The following is a 17,632-nucleotide window of genomic DNA, read 5'->3' as shown; positions in this document are numbered from 1 at the left end:
ATTATTTTAGGAACAAACAGGAGCATCTGGCGTAAGGGAAGAGACGGGGGGGGGGGGCGGGGGGGAGCGCTTACCCACACAGGTCCTTTCGTCATCTCCTAGGACGTAGGGGTCCGTACAGAGGCACTGGAAGCTGCCCTTCGTGTTCCTGCAGGTAGCGGAGGGATGGCAGGGAGGGTCCATTGAATCGTTGCATTCATTAATATCTGCACAGACAACACAGGAACCATCACAATGTTCCAGGGGGAAAAGAAACTTTTCTAATTTCACACACAGGCTGCCAGCATTTCCATTTTGGATAAGCCCCTCTCCACAAAGAAGTCAATAACGATTTCCTTAGTGCTATCCTTTATCTAGAAAGAAGCACAAGAGCACCTTCACTTTGTGTGGCATCTTCCTTGATCTTCTTACAGCGTAGAAAAGGACATATGTGTGGGAGTGTCCCTTGGTGCAATACGCTTGGCCAGCTGATTCCAATTAGTGGACTTTTCTGCAAAGCTCTTAATTTCCAACTAGTGTCACAAATTGTACATTCTGAGCCTTTCATGTTGTCTCTGGTCCCAGTACTTCTTGCTCACACTGGTTCTCTCGAGCAGAGAGCCCCAATCCCAGATCTCTTGCCATCTAAGATTTGAGATTGTACAACCTTTCAAACACCCGCTTAAGCTGTGTTCGTAGGTTTTGTTTTTCTTGCTGAATTCCCTAAGAAGCAACTGTTGTTTATGAAATTCCAGTGACAATTGATATTATAATGCATTTGCTATGATTTTATTCAAATCATATGTCTAGTATCGAGTGCCCATGGATGTAATAATCGATAAACAGATATGGGTTTTTCTTCCTGGGTAAGCATGAAAGAATAAAATAAGCTATTTGCAAAATTCTGTGAAGGGTGTGGGAACTCTGGTGGCTTAGTGGTTGCATGCTGGGTGGAGCTCAGCAGTTCGAAACGACCAGCAGCTCATTGGGAGAAAGATGAGGCTTTCTACTCCCGTAAAGAATTGCAATCTCAGAAACACGCAGCAACAGTTCTGTCCTGTCCTCGCGGATGCCTATGAGTTGGCATCAGCTCAAGGGTAGTAAGTAGTAAGTTTAGTTTAGTTTTGGGTGAAGAGTGCAGGAGACACCTCATCCAGACTTGGAGTGTCCGAGGATCTCCCTGAAAGAGTTCAACTACTGTACATACTCGTGTATAAGCCGAGGTTTTCAGCACAAAAATGTGCTGAAAAACTGGGTTCAGCTTATACACGGGTCAGTGGCATGAATGGATCTGATCTGGTCAAGCGCGACTAACAAAAGGAGGAAATCTCATGAAACCTGACATAGAGTTAGTAGCAAAGTGGGTTCGAGATGCATGGGAAGACATTCCAGAAGACATGGTGCGACGTGCCTTCCAGAAATGTAGTATTAGTAATGCTATGGATGGCAGTGAAGACTGCGCTTTGTATGAAAATGACAGCAGTGATGGTGATGACAGTGATCTCAGTGAGGACAGCATCTATGATGACCTCACACCAGCTGAAGCTCTGCATTGGGATACAGATGATGATGAGGAATCCAGGTTTGAAGGATTTTAACTCTTTACATTTGAGCTTGGTTGCTGATTGAGCTCAGGGAATAGTCCTCTTAAGGTATCATTGTTGATACCTTATTGTGTTTGTTGACCTATTTTCCACTTCCGGTGCTGGTTTACTAATGTTAAATGACTTGTCCTTTTATTTATGCTTTTTATTTAAAATAAATATTTAAATGCATTACCACACTGATGTCTCAATTTTTAGTAATTTTATTTTCATTTGTTTTGATTATTGAAACTCACCAATAGCTTCTGCATTTTCCACCCTAGGCTTATACTCGAGTCGATCAGTGTTTCTGGTTTCCCAGGTAATAATGAGGTACCTCGGCTCATACTCGGCTACTCACTCTGAGCAGAACAATGAGTAGAGTGAGTCAAGCGAGCAAAATAGGGAGGTGAGCTGGAAATGAGGGTGGTGGTGGAGACAGAGGAAGTGTGTCCCCCAAATAATATTTGATGTAGGAGATGTGACGTTTTCTTCCTTTGATTCTATTTCAGTGAATATGTTACTCTTCTTGCTACTTTTTACTTGTTTGTTTGATTAGCTCATTGTTGTTGCTACAACACAGTTATTGAACCAGGTGTTTGAACCTGGACTTCCAATCCCGGGGAAACTGAGTGCAGTTACACATGTCCCCAGAGTTGCCTGGGTCTCTACTCACCAAACTGCAAATGCAGACTATTGTGCTGCATCTGCTCCTCCTCAGGTTTCTAAATAACTTAAAATGTTTCTCTGAATGTCTGTTTTCTGACCAGTTTTTAAAAACAACTGAATATCAAACGAAATATCCAACATATTATATCACCATATTTTATAAACGTGTTACTAAATGTGTGTGTGTGTGTGTGTGTGTGTGTGTGTGTGTGAGTGTTCTCATGGGTAGCGAGTTCTGGGAGCATTGGGAAAAGGACTGGTCTGCTAACTTCAGGTTTAGTGATTCAAATCCTCCAGCAGATCCTGGGGAGAAAGATGAGGCTTATTTGCTTTTGAAAAGATTCTTAGTCTTCAAAGTCTTTTAAAAAATCATTTTATTGGAGGCTCATATTGCCCTTATCACAATACACACATGCATCCATTGTGGCAAGCACATTTGTACATTTGTTGCCATCATCATTTTCAAAACATTTTATTTCTACTTGAGCCCTTGGTATCAGCTCCTCATTTTTCCCCCTCCCTCCTTGCTCCCCCTCCCTCATGAACCTTTGATAATTTGTAAATTATTATTTTGTCATATCTTATACTGTCCGACATCTCCCTTCACCCACTTTTCTGTTGTCCATCCCCCAGGGAGGGGGGTATATGTAGATCATTGTGATAGGATTCCCACCTCCTCCTTTCTTCCCCACCCTTGTGTTTTCGCTACTCTCATTATTGGTCCTGAAAGGATCACCTGTCCTGGATTTCCTGTGTTTCCAGCTCTTATCTGTACCTGTGTACATGCTCTGGTCCAGCCAGATTTGCAAGGTAGAATTGGGATCATGATAGAAGGGGAGAGGAAGCATTAAAGAATTAGAGGAAAGTTGTATGTTTCATCGGTGCTCTACTGCACCCCGACTGACTCATCTCTTCCTGTGACCCTTCTGTAAGGGGATGTACAATTGCCTACAGATGGGCTTTGGATCGCCACTCCGTACTCCCTCTCATATACATTGACATGATTTTGTGTTCTGGGTCTTTGATGTCTGCTATCTGATCCCATGGACACCTCATGATCACACAGGCTGATATGTTTCCACCATGTGGATTTTGTTGCTTCTCAGCTAGATGGCAGCTTGTTTGTCTTCAAGCCTTTAAGACCCCAGACACTATATCTTTTGATAGCCAGACATCATCAACTTTGTTTACCACATTTGCTATACATCCATTTTGTCTTCAGCAAATGTGCTGGGAAGGTGAGCATCACAGAATGCCAGGTTATTAGAATAAAGTGTTCTTGCATTGAGGGAGTACCTGAGTAGAGGCCCGATGTCTGTTTGCTGCCTTGGTACTAAGCATATAAATATATGTACATAGATCTATTTCCCTATCGTTATATGTAAATATATTTATATATGTACATGCCTGTATTTAGACCTCTATAAATGCCCTTTGACTCCTAGTTCTTTCCTCTATTTCCTTTTACTTTCCTCTTGTCCCACTATCATGTTTAGCCTTCATTTGGGTTTCAGTAATTCCTCTCAGCTACATTGCCCTTGATCTAGCCCTACCAGGCATCCTATACCCTCCTTGCCATTAATTTTAGATCGCTTGTTATTCCCTTGTCTCTGGGTTTGTTAACACCCACTACCTTTCCTCTGCCTCCCCCTCTCCTGTGCTTCCCCGGAACCATCAACCCCATTGTTTTCTCCCCTGGATTATTTATCCCGCCTATCTTATCTTGATACACATACAGAAACAGTAATAAGCACAAAAACAGGACAGAGCAAAACAAAACAACAACAAAAAACCAACGACAAAAAAAAGCCTATAAAGAGTTGCAGGTTTGTTTGTGGACCTTTAGGAGTGTTTTCCCAGAGTCTATTTTTAGTATTTCCTGGGGACTTCATTGCTTTGCTCCCCTTGCTGCTCTGTTGAAAGCCCTTAGCAGCGTTTTACCCCGCTGTGGTGGGGTCAGTTAGAGCAAAATTCACATTGTGGTGACCCCCCCAACTAAAAAATTATTTTTGTTGCTATTTCATCACTGTCATTTTGCTACTGTTAGGAATTTGGTGACCCCTGTGAAAGGGCCGTTTGGCCCCCAAAGGGTAGCAGCCCACAGGTTGAGACCGCTGGTCTAATGGCAGGTGCTGTATTACACCTTTGGGGCTTACGGGGGTTGTGGTTGAAGGTTACCACACTGGACGATGGGGGAAGTCACCCTAGACAGCCCACTGTCTAGGTAGCCGGCTCCCCTGTGATGCTGCTTCTATCACTGAGAACCCTCGGGTGATTTTGCCGTCTCCCCTTCTGACAATGTGAAGCAGTGAGGTCTGCAGCCCCTGTACTCCCTAGTGATACCACGGAATAATGCTTCTTACAAAAGAGAAGCCTGCAAAATCTCCCAATTCCTGCGTGAATTTGTGCAAAGGCCAATGCTCGGCTTACCTGGCCTGATTGCTTTGTTCTTCAAGAAGGGCAACAGACTGCATCCTCAAATCTCCTCAGCTAGTTCCAACCATCTGGACAGATGTTCCCATCTCCCTAAACAAGTTTGTGCTGATTGCAAATCTTATTTTCCCGAATAGACAGGGAAACATTTATTTGTATTCATTTATTACACAACCTCTTGACAATAGCTTTGTGTAAAAAGTCACAGACACATAGCTTTTTATCTATTTTGAATTCACAACTTTAAAGCAGTCAAGAGAGGCTTATTACAATTCATTAGGCAGATTTTTCCTCCATCAGATTTTTATGTAGATGGATTTTAGGGGCTAAGTAGGATTTGAATAGAGAAGAGAACAGCAAATCTCACTTGATTTTCTGTATTAAATATTCAATTAAGCTCAAAGCTTTCTTTTCTGCAGCCACAGACACGTTGAAAAGCTGATTTCATTGAGGATCAGTTTGAGTACTTACGTGCACATTAATTTACCACAGAAACAAAGAGTTTCTCCTCTAGTGTATTTAAGAGTTGATTTTGTTTTAGTAATGCTTGATTTAGAAATTTCTAGTGTATGACAAAGATATGGAAAAATTTTTGCATACAAAAATGAATGCATTTATGCCATGAGTCTTCCCTCAGTGAGCTTTATACTTAAAATATTACAATTTAATATCTAGAGAACACAGAGATGTGTCAATAAAAAAAGTTAATCTCCTCTCCTTTGCTTTCTCATCTCTCTCTGCTGAGATAGCCAACATTGACAAGTGTTTCTGTACTGACTCACCTCTCCTGATGTTCACAAAAACATTTAGGAACCATGAAAACAAAAATGAATGTCACCACTTTAGAAAATCTAAATGGGGTTCATTTATACATTGCTCAGTAACGGACATTTTACTTAGGGACAGAGTATGCATAGTAGTATTTCAGTCAACATACCCTCTGCCGTTGGGTCAATTCTGTCTCACGGTTATGCTCCGGGGCAGCGTAGAACTGTTCTCTCGGGGTTTTGTGGGTGTGATGTCTATGGGAACAAAAAGCCTCAGATTTCTCCATAGAGCGGCCGGTGAGTTCCAGCTGGTGATGTTCCAGCTAGCACCCCGATGCATGAACAATGCCACTGGGGCTCCGCTGGCAAATATACACAGTTCGTGGAGTCAGCGCCTGGTGCAGTTAACACGGTTGGCCGTTAAGCTAACAGAGGGTAGAGTTCACTGGAAGGTGCTTCCGAAGAAGCCTAGCGATCTACTTTGAAAATGGTATAAGAGATGAAAATAAAAATACTTCATAAATGATCAAGGGTTCACACGAGTGGGAGGGGAGGGCAGGGAGGGGAAAAAGAGTTGATACCAAGGACTCAAGTAAAAAGAATATGCTATGGAAATGATGATGGCAACATATGTACAAATGTGCTTGATATAATAGATGTATAGATTGTGATAAGAGGTGGAGGAGCACCCAATAAAATGATGTATTACAATAAAAATATCATACATGAAAGCAAGAAGTCATTGAAAAGAGGGGAAAGAAGTGAAAGACCAGCGTGTGTATCAGGAGAGGCTCTGAAACCCGCTCATAAACAGAGAGTCGCTAAAAGCAAATGGAGAACGCCAGTCTGTGTTGATTTGGGTAGACAGCACGAGGTTCCCAGAAATGTATTCCTTTCATCTAGGTTGAAAATTGCCAGGGCCTTTCATAATAGTACATTAGTATTTTTAAAATGGAAAAAAAAGACAAGAAAACCTAGGCACTGAAATTGTGGAGCACAATTCTACTTGCACGCACAAGGGGCTCCTACGCCTTGGACTTGAGCCCATGACAACAACTTACTTGTTTATTTTAAAAATTAAGTATAATAGTTTGCAGCATGTATTTCCCATAAGTTAGGACATTGCCCCTTGTACATGGACATTTAGTTTCTTCCTTTATTTGTCACAGGGTCGCAGCATACATTGGGATGCATATATCTTTATATACTGTCATAAAATTTTCCCATAAAAAGCAAAGATTTACATGTATTTCAACAATATATTCCTGCATATCATTTTCCCAATATTCTCAACATCATTGGCTACTATAGTCCTTGTAAATGATAACTAAATGTAACATAATGCTCATTAGCGTTTCACTTATCACTGGTAAGACAACAAACCTTTCATGTGTTTATTTACTTATTTTCTTTGCTTCGCTTATCAATTATATACACTTGGCACCCATCCTTGGCTTATATTGGAAGAACATTCAAGGGAAAAACAAAACAAAACCCCCCCAAGCTACAAAACACATGCACACACACACACAATGTTTGCGGAACTACATTTGCTGGAGACTAGCAAAACTAATTATTAAGTACAAAATATGATAGCATGTGATATAGGCAGCATATGCAGTGTAGCAGTGGTCTTGTCAAGGGGCCCTGATAGTGCGGTGAGTTATACTGCTATCCACAAAGTCTATAGTTCAAACCTATCAGCTGCTCTGTGAGAGAGATATGAGGCTGTCTGCTCCCATAGAAATTTACGACCTTGGAAATCCCAAAGAGCTATTTTTCTCTGGTATATAGGAGCCCTGTTGCTGTGGTGATGCTTTGGGCTGTGAGCCACAAGGTCAATATTTCAAAACTACCAGCCACTCTGGGGGAAAAGACAAGGCTTTCTAATGCAAACAGTTACAGTCTTGGAAACCTACTGGGCAGACTACCCCCTCCTACAGGATCACGATGAGTTGGCAGCAAGTTTGATATTTTTCTGTGTAAATAGTTTCCTTGGTATATAATCAAGTATCATACAATTCAATAGTTCAATCATTTCTAAGTTGTTGTTTTTTTTGCAAATATAGAAGCTGTGGTGGTGGGGTAATGACATCTTAGTCTGCTAACCATATGGCCAGCAATTTGAAACCCCCAGCTGCTCTGTGGGAGAAAGGCAAAGCTTTCTACTGCCCACCCCCATGCCCCAGCCCTGCAAAGAGCTGCAGTCCTGGAAACCCACAGGGGTCATGGTGCCCTGTGCTACAGGGTCGCTGGGAGTCAGAATGGACTTGACGGCATATGGCAGTGGAGGTTTTAGTTCCCTTGTCATTAAAAGTTCTTCTGATAAAATTATACACCGAGTCCCCTTAATGTTTTTTAACTGAAAGTGAAATACTCAAGTGGGCGCTTTCTAAATCTTCAGGTGGTGAAGAAATAAAGGTTTAGAGGGCAATCATGGCCGCTTTTCAAAACTGTTTATTGTTTCATTTATTCTGTTGGGATGCTGCTGTCATTCCTTCATGACACATCTACATCCGACAGCACAGAGCAGGATTTGACACTCGATAAATATCTGTTGAATGAATGCATTCAATTTATTCTTTATGACCAGTTCACATACTGCACAATAGGGGATAGATTTGTAAGGTAGTAATGGCCATTATTTAGACACTGACTATGTTAGTGTGCACCTTGTTTTATGCACTGTGCATTTCTTAATTAACTTAAATGAACAATAACTGAGGTAGCCATCATTTCCATTCTCACTTCCCATTTGAAAACACACACCCACCCAGAAGCTGAGAAATTCTGAAAGACCAAAATAGCAGTGATGAGTTCTCCATCTTTCGTGGAAGGAATTGCAGTGGAAGCCTGGTTAAAGACCACCTGGCAGAGAAGAAGCACTCCGCATGGTTAGTGGGCGGCATATTCCTTAGACGGAGGGAGAGGGAGTTTCCAGGCCCAGAGAATGCACCAGGTCTGAGGACAGAACTGTGATTGAAATAGGGGGGCGGGGGTGGTGACGAATGACAGGCGCTGCACCAAGGAAGGTGAGAAAGAAATGGGCCCCAAAAGTTCTAGACTATTTACTAAGGCTTTTAACAGTTTCCCAGTGTAAATGTATAGCTGTGGAAGAGTTGGTTTTCTTCTTTTTTTTTTTTTTTCATGCAATAACATAACCAGAGTTGGATTCTGCAGGAGTCATGAAGAGGATGCATTTGTAGATGAGCAAACAGAGACAGGAGGAGGCACAGGGGGATGAAAGCCCGAATGAAGCCCGTCAGCGGCAATAGAGAAGGAGGCACTTGGGGTTAGTCAACAGGGCTTCCCAAACTCTAATAGACACAAAATCATGAACAAAGTCCAGATTCTAAGTGGTTTGTGAGGAGCCTGAGAGCTTACATCTATGACAAGCTCCCAGTTGACGCTTCCCTGGCTGGTCTGTTGGCAAGACTGTGCAGATGGCTGCCGTACATGTGGGGGAATGGTCTTGGTTCCTATGTAACACTGGCTCACAGAAGGGACTAATACCTATTCCTGGTTGCAGGTTGCAAAACCAGACTGGGCATCCCCTCTACGCTTCTTAAAGTCAGCCTGCCTGTCTAAGCCTTGCACTATTTTAACACCAGTCCATATGGGATCAAATTTACAATACGTATTTGAAAGCTGAGAGAGAATCTTTATGGGGCAATGAGTTGCTATTAAGAGAGGGTCACAATGGTTGTTGTATGGAGGATGGAAAACCCTTGAAAGGATAGGGTGAAAGGAGAGGATTGTGAAAAAAAAACCTTCTGAATTAAAGGGTTGATTTTGATGGCATTTTTAAACTATCTGCAGGCGGCAGGGAAGCTATTCCAGATATAGTAACTTGTGTACGTAATGTCTTACAGGCCTGAAAGTCACAGGGCGTTCCGAGGATGATAGGTAGGTCAGTGCAGACGGTATAGAGGATGTATGGAATTTTCCTATACTTGTGTACTTCTTAACTCTTACTCTTTTTTTTTTGTACCACACATATCCCTGGGAATAGAGCATTTGAATCATAAATACCCAAAACAAAAGCCTACATATATATATATATATATACACAATATCTAGACATTCAGGCAAAAATATGTAAGCTGCACAAGTGAAGGGGATACTATATGAAGGCTTATTAATATAAAACAGGCAATGCACTAAACCCTGAAGCAAACACCACCAATTGCTTGGTTGTGCTGCCAACATTAATCATGGAAACTTGGATACAGTGAGCCCAGCCACTAAGCTTAAAAAGCCCCAAACTTCCAGGTTTGCTCTGTTTTCCACTGAAGGACGCGCTCCTGAACGCAATCATGAGGAGTGATAAAAACGGGAGTCAGGAGCAGTAACGAACGCACACAGATGTTGCCACAATTGGCACAGCAGTTGGTTCCTGAAAATTCAGATTTCTGATAAGTGAAGCTCTTGGAGGAATGCCCTTGACCATTGTTCTCTTTATCCTTGTCTTCAAATTCTTGGCAGATTTTCTTTGCCTATTATTATTCACAACCAGGTTAAAAATCGGTGTGGGGAATATTTAGCCCACTTATTACTGGGGAATTATGGTCATCTGAAGATTTTGACAAAAAGCTTTTCCAATTCAGGTTTGTAGATATTTCAGCAATAAAGGCCTTCACATATCTAACAGGCTTCTGCTCTATTTGTTTCCAATGGGTTTCATGTGCTATTAATGGCCCTTAAAATCATGTCCTAGATATAAGTCCCAAGCCAGCTAACTTTATTTCTTTGCTTTCTCATCTATTCTATCTTCATCTAAAATTAGCTGAATGTAAAGGAGTCCCTGGACAGTGCAAACAGTTAACCTTCTGGCTACCAAGTGAGAGATTCGTGCATAGTCAGGGGAAGGAAGGTTAAGTCTAAAAAAAAAAGACAACAATAACAACAACAGGCTCAATTATTTAAAACCTCCTAGAGAACACCTCTACTCTGATACTGAGGCTCCACAGTGAGTTACAGTTGATCGTCGGCTTCTGGTAGTTGCTGTAGGATTAAGTCTGAATGGATCTTTCGGTGCTGCCTGTCCCAGTCTCATTTCCTACAATTCCAAGTCTAGAAGAAGTTGATCTTGCAATCATTAAAAATATATATATATAATAACTCCATCTATTTGTTTTGATTTCTGTTAGCAGTTAGCTAACGTCTTGCATGCATTTATCTCTTTCTTCTAATACCATACTTAAATGTAGATCAGAACAAGTTGCATATACTATGGTCTATTTCTGATTCCAAACTGCTGAATGAATAGAAATCCAATCTTGGCAGGCAAATGGTATTCCTTTAAGTCATTGAAAGTAGATTTAAATGCATGTTTCCTTTGTTGCCCAGCTGGGTAATCATGTTTCCTGCTTCTCATATCAATTTCTTCACTGCCCGTCACCTGAGTCAATGCCATGTTTTAAAAGATATTTGCATTAGTTTTATTTTTTTATCTGGACTAGTTAGGCGACACTAGCTGCTGTACCAAACAAATCCTGAAACCGAGGATGAAAAAAAATGGGCTTGGAAATCAACTTAAGAGGGCAAGGGCATGTTGTCAGATCTTAATGTCAAAATTCTTAGAATGTGTTATGGATTGCCTTGTGTCCCCACAAAGCTACAAAGGACAGCTTAAATACATAACCCTGGTAACTGTGGACTTGACCTTAGTTGGAAACAGGTCTTTAAAGATGTTAGCAGTTATCAAGCGGTCATATTGGAGTAGGATGGCTCATAACCCAGTCTAAGTGACTCCTTATAAAAGAGGCAGTCAGGCAAGGAATATCGTCAGAAGGTGCATAAGCGGCATGTTGAAGAAGCATCGGAAAGTCAAAGGATTCCTAACTATCCAAGCTGAGTGAGATTCGAACGAATCTTCCCTGAAAACCTTCAGCTATAACAAGGTCCTGCTCGCATCTGAAATTGGGGCTTCTAGCTCAGAACTCTGAGCCAATACATCTCTGTTGTTATAAGCCACTTAATTTGTGGGAGTTTCTTACAGCATCCCTAGGAAACTGATAGGAGTGGAAAACATTTTTATGCTTTGTTTCAGCTCAGAAATTGGCTCTAAAAGTTATTTACTGCAAATCTCCTCTAAATGTTACTTCTTTTTCCCTTTCACGTCTACACTACTTCATCTTGCAGTCCTACTTGATGATACCTACTTTGAAACTTCAATCAAGTTTCATTATCTAGACAGATGCCAGTTTGGGGACATAGTTAATTAATAAGGTATGTTAGTCCAGGTAGATTAGAGAAACAAATCTAGGGAGACTCATATGTGTGTATAAGAATGAGCTTTATATCAAAGAGTAATTGTCTATTAGAAAAACATCCTGGCCCAGTCCACATGAAGTCCATAAGCCTGATATTAGCCCATGTGTCCCATACCAGTTTATAAATTCCTCTTCAGACTCATGCAACAGGTGCAATGATGCCAAATGCAGGAAGATGTGGGTGGAAAGTCTTGTGGATCCAGTGGTGGAAGCATCTCAGCGCTGGTGTGGGTCTCCATGTGGCCCCTCCAGTTCCAGGACTCTGGCTCCATCAGCATAGCTCCATGTGACTTGTCAACAGTAATGTCTTGCAGGAAGAGTGGGTCCTGTCTCCAGAGAGGAAGACAGGAGTTCCCAGAATCCTCAGGGTAAGGCCATGCCAACGCAGAGGCCTCATTGGCTATGACCTGATTGACAGGCTAGACTCCACCCCCTTTGCTCAAATTGGCAAAAAATATGTAACTGCCACATGAGGGAATAATTGATTTCCATGACCAAAGCCATTCCTGGTGATATAATTATGCTCGGAAGTTTTGGCAAGGTATGACAAAATAACGATGCATAAATTACCAAGGGCACATGAGGGAGGGGGGGAAAGGGAGGGAGGGGGAAAAAAAAGAGGACCTGATGCAAGGGGCTTAAGTGGAGAGCAAATGCCTTGAGAATGATTGGGGCAGGGAATGTATGGATGTGCTTTATACAATTGGTGTATGTATATGTATGGATTGTGATAAGAGTTGTATGAGTCCCTAATAAAATGTTAAAAAAAATCACTTGTTAAAAAATACGCGTTTCTGTAGATAACTGACCTTTACAAGTGGGAGGCTGGAAATCCCATCCTTTGTCTGTGCACGTGATTTGTTCTTGTCCGTGAAGCTCGTATCCATGACGGCAGGAATACACCAAGGCATGCTTTCCAGATGCGTCACAGCGCACAAAGTCCCCGTCGTCCACATTAGCGGGCAAAGCGCATGCTACATCTACGTAGGGTTGAGAAGTCAAACTACATTAAAATGCACCCATTCATTTCCTCCTTGAGGATTATATCCCATCCCTCCTTGGCTTCCCAAGAATGCTGCTTCAGCAAGTGTCTCCCTTGATGGGCTCCTTTTCTTTAACTTGCCAAGCACACTTAGTTCTCTTTTAATCAATCTCTAGCCGCTTTCTTACAGCACACCTTGCTGAGATACTTGTAAGTACTTCACTCAAATCCTTCTCTTCCTACTGTCTCACAAATCAGCCCCTATCGGGGTTTTACTCCCAATTGAACAAGGATTGGATATTAATAAGGTTAACAATAGCTTCATTGCTGATAAATGTGATTAATACTTCTTATGTCTCCTTTACTTTAGTAGGCCCAATAAATGGTGCAGCCACCAGTGGACAGGCTGAAGGGTTCCGTCTAACCAGAGGTGCCTCAATGATGCTGCAATCGCGGTCCATTATTTCGAAAGAGAATTTGTGAAAAATCAGTCATTGAAAACCTGTGGAGCCGAGTTCTGGTCTCACACACAGGGGGTCACCATGAGTATGAGTGAACGCCACAATAACTATATTTTTTGCTTTAAAAGCATTCCAGGACTAGCGGTATTCCATTCTTCTTAACAGGGTTTCTCCAGTTAAATTCCCTAGAACAGGCAAGCCGCCAGCTTCCTTCCAGCTCACTGGAGTTCCATTTTGGTGTCTTTACTAACTCTTTACCACCCTACCTCAAACTCCACCTGGGTAGATGGGTTCAGTTTTCAATCCCACTTCTCCTTTCTGCATTCACTCCCCAGGTGCTTTCTTTCAGTTTCTTGGCACAGAATACAAGTTCTATAGATGGTTTGAGGGGGCTTGAAAATGTTGTGGAACAATTATATTATCTTTTAATTCCAGCTTTCCATGAAATACGTAATAGGTAACTAAAACCTAACAAATACACAATAAAACCTTAATCTTCTGTTCCATACTTATTTTCTTCAAAAATGAACTTTTTCAATAACTAGAAATCTACTTGTCCACTTTTTTCAGGATGAACCTGAGAGTTATGACTACTCACTTTGGGCCACATTCATATTTAATGAATAATAAATCATACTGAGTCTGTTTTCAAAACATGTCTATAATTTGGCCACTGCTCACTACTTCTACAGCTACCATTTGGGGTCCAGCCATCACCATCTCAACTATGGAATAACTGTGCGATAACCCTGAACTCTCCTTTCTGATTTCACCTGTGCTCTCCCATGCCTCTAGTGGACTTTAACCTGCATCCAAAGTGATCCTTTAAAAATATACACCATTACGGTAGTTCGTTTATTGTGCCAACCTGGCCAATAAACACATGTGGGATTAATTGAAGGGTGGAGAGATAAATGGCTCGGATAGCCTGACCTTTCTTACCTCTTGCTCTCTGATCATTGGACCAGTGTGCGGTTTCCCTTGCTTGTTCTTTGCCTCAATTTGCAAGCTACACTACCTGTGGGACATCTAACCCGTGGACTCTGTTGCTGTAATTTGAGGTTCCTTCAGGACCTGCTTTGCCACACCATTGGAGTTTACATCTCTTGAGCTGGGGACTGTCGGACCCTGTCATCTGGCTGACTATTAGTGACTTGCCTTGCTGTTTGCTGTCTGTGCCCAGATAACCTGAATTGCTCTACAGAGGACTACCCAGGGACCCTCAAGACTTGAAGGACTGCCAGTGTCTCACAACTGTCTCACGGGAGTGAGTTGCACTGAGCCATTTGTACTGTTTTATAATTTAATTAACTGTTTATTCTTAAGCTATATGTCTCTCTATCTGTATAAATATATATATAATGATCAGCATTCTGGTTTTGTTTCTCTAGAGAACCCTGTCTAACACAATCATTTACGTACCCCCTGTAGATTTGTGCTATATTCAGAATAAGAGATTAAGTCCTTACAAGGGTCATATGATCTGTCACTGTTAGTTTTCTGCACATTTTGCCTTCTTCTCATTCCCTACTCATTTCATTGCAGCCAATTGCAATTAACCTTTGATATTTTATTTGTTTTGAACTATTGTGCTTATGGCATGTGAAATAGTGTATACAAAGGTCAATCAAAAAGTATTGCTTTAATATCATAATATAATATCAAAATGAAAAAAAACTATTATTTCTGAACATGTCCTCACTTGTTTGTTAATTTATTGTACTCTGGTGGTTTGTGCGTTGCTGTGATGCTGGAAGCTATGTCAGTGTAATTCATACAGTGGTAGATTTGCCCAACGTGAACAGGGTTAGACGGATTAGAGACTATGATGAAGGCACACACAGTACAGTGCAGAGGAGGTGGCCACTGGAAGCTTTCTTACTAGCAGTGGAACATTGTCCGGCACTGAAACCCCCATGGACAGCGGCAGATGATTGTCAGAAAACGAGTGTGTCAGGCCGATAGGCACCCACAGTCTGACTGAAGCAGAGCTGCTTTCTCACGGTAGAGGAGACAATTACAATGCGGATGAAATAAAGCCTTGGGGACCCTCATTTCCTGATGGGCACGACTCAAAATTAAAAAGAAGCAGCTGAAAACATTTACTGATAGTTGCTACTTGGGATGTATAAGGTTTGAACCTACACACACTGAGTTGTTGGTTTTTTGTCTTTTTTGTATGTTCTTTTTATGCCTTCTAACTCCATTCATATATCAAAGCTTTATTTCTCTTATCACCTGAGCTGGAATCCATTATATGTATGTTTATCCATTCATCTGTTGATGGGTATTTAGGCTGTGAGTAGTGCTACAATGCGTAAGTATGCTGAAACTTTGCTGAGTTTCTCTGTTAGCTTTAGAAGTTCACCTGTGGACAATCTGGGATCCTTGCTAAGAGCCCTGGGTCATAGTGGTTACACAATGGGCTGCAAGGTCAGCAGTTTGAAACCACCAGCTGCTCTCTGGGATAAAGGCAGGAGTTTCCACTCCCATAGAAAGTGAGCCTGTGCCCCACCACACCGAGCTGAAACACTAAGGGCATGCAACAGAGCAGCGAGGGGTGCAAAGAAATGCCGTTCCTGGGGAATACCAAAAATAGACTTTGGGGCCATGGCATGGCACCCCATCAGACAGACTGGAAAACACTCCTAACGGTCAACAAACTATTTATAGGCTTTTCTTTGTTGTTGTTGTTGTTGTTTGGTGCTTTTTTTGTGCTTATTATTGTCTCTGTCAATGCAGGTAAGATAAGTGGGATAGACAATACAGAGAATAAAACAACAGGACCAACCGGCAGATGCAGGAGAGGGCAAAGGGAGGGAAAGAAAGAGAGGGGAGAAGAAAAAAAAAACACAGGGACAAGGAGACAACAAGTGATCTGAAATTGATGTTGATAAGGGCCAAGGATGCCTGGTGGGCCTTGATCAAGGGCAAAGCTGAGAGGAATTACTGAAACCCAGATGAAAGCTGAACATGATAGTGGGATAAGAGGAAAGTTAAATAAAATAGAGAAAAGAACTAGGAGGCAAAAGGGCATTTATAGAGGTATAGATAGAGGCATGTACATATGTAAATATATTTATGTATAATGATAGGGAAAATAGATCTATGTACCTATATTTTTATGTTAAGTATTAAGGTAGTACACAGACATTGGGCCCCTACTGAAGTACTTCCTCAACACAAGAACATTTGGTTCTAATAATCCAGTATTCTGTGATGCTCACCTTTCTGACACAATCGCTGAAGACAAAATGTATGCATAAGCAAATGTGAGGAAGAAAGCTGATGGTGCCCGGTTATCAAAAGATATAGGGTCTGGGGTCTTAAAGGCTTCAAGATAAACAAGTGGCCATCTATCAGAGAAGCAACAAAGCCCACATGGAAGAAACACACCAACCTGTTTGATCAGGAGGTGTCAATGGATCAGGTATCAGGCATCAAAGACCCAGAATAAAAAATCATATCAGTGTGAATGAGGAGGCAAAGTGGAGAACCAAAGCCCATCTGTAGACAGTTGGACATCCCATCACAGAAGGGTCACAGAAGGAAGAAATGAGCCAGTCAGGGTGCACTCTAGCACCCAAAACTGAATTGTTAAAAATGAAATGTAACACACAAAGATTGATATCTTAGGCTTTAATGAGCTGAAATGGACTTGTATTGGCCACTTTGAATCAGGAAGTCATATGGTTTACTAGACCAGGAATGACAAATTCGAGGAAAATAATGTCACATTCATTATCAAAAACACATTTCAAGATCTATCTTGAAGTACAGTACTGTCTGTGATAGGATAATATCTATCTATCTTTATACAAGGAAATACAACCATTAAATACAACTATTATTCAAGTTTACACAGTGACCACTAAAGCTAATGCTGTATATACTAATGTTTTTAGTCTGAACTTGATTAAACATGTAATCAAGACATTGATAATTATTGGTGACTGGAATGAGAAACTTGAAAACAAAGAGAAAGACTCAGGAGTGGGAAAATATGGTTTTGGTGATAGAAATAAAGATAGACATTCATTACATGACAGAGTTTTGCAAGACCAATGACTACACGGCAAAGACCTCATATTAACAACACAGATAATGACTATCCACATGAACTTCACCAGAAGGGATACAAAGAATTGAAACTGACTACATCTGTAGATGAAACAATAAAGAAACTCACTACCAGCAATTAAATTCTGGGCAGACCCAACTCTGGAAAAGACCTGCTCATATGTAAGTTCAGGTTGAAGTGGAAGACAATTAAAACAAGTTTGTGAGTACCAATATACAACATTGCGCATACCTACCCTGAATTTCAAGGACATCTCAAGGACAGATTGGCTGCATTGAACAGTAAAATGAAGGAAGATGCAAGGGGCTGGGTGAGCATCAAGAATATCATACATGAAGATTGCAAAAGGTTATCAAACAGTTATGTAATAAGTAAAAGATCAAAGTGGATGTCAGATGGGAC

General features: G+C 41.3%; 1 protein-coding gene across 1 annotated transcript in view; it reads right to left on the bottom strand.

The window, feature by feature from the left end:
* TPO (thyroid peroxidase) overlaps positions 1-17,632 on the bottom strand; it is a 235,949-nt gene that overhangs the window by 37,416 nt on the left and 180,901 nt on the right. The window contains exons 12-13 of the mRNA XM_075557175.1: positions 12,516-12,686; positions 75-206 (exon numbers count right to left, since the gene is read on the bottom strand). Coding sequence (XP_075413290.1) covers positions 75-206; positions 12,516-12,686 — 303 coding nt within the window. The remainder of the gene's footprint in view (positions 1-74; positions 207-12,515; positions 12,687-17,632) is intronic.

This window comes from Tenrec ecaudatus, chromosome 8 (assembly GCF_050624435.1).
Source record: "Tenrec ecaudatus isolate mTenEca1 chromosome 8, mTenEca1.hap1, whole genome shotgun sequence".
Classification (NCBI taxonomy): Eukaryota; Metazoa; Chordata; class Mammalia; order Afrosoricida; family Tenrecidae; genus Tenrec; species Tenrec ecaudatus.
The sequence above is the reverse complement of the archived record's forward strand: the minus strand, read 5'-3'. Positions and strand labels throughout refer to the sequence as shown.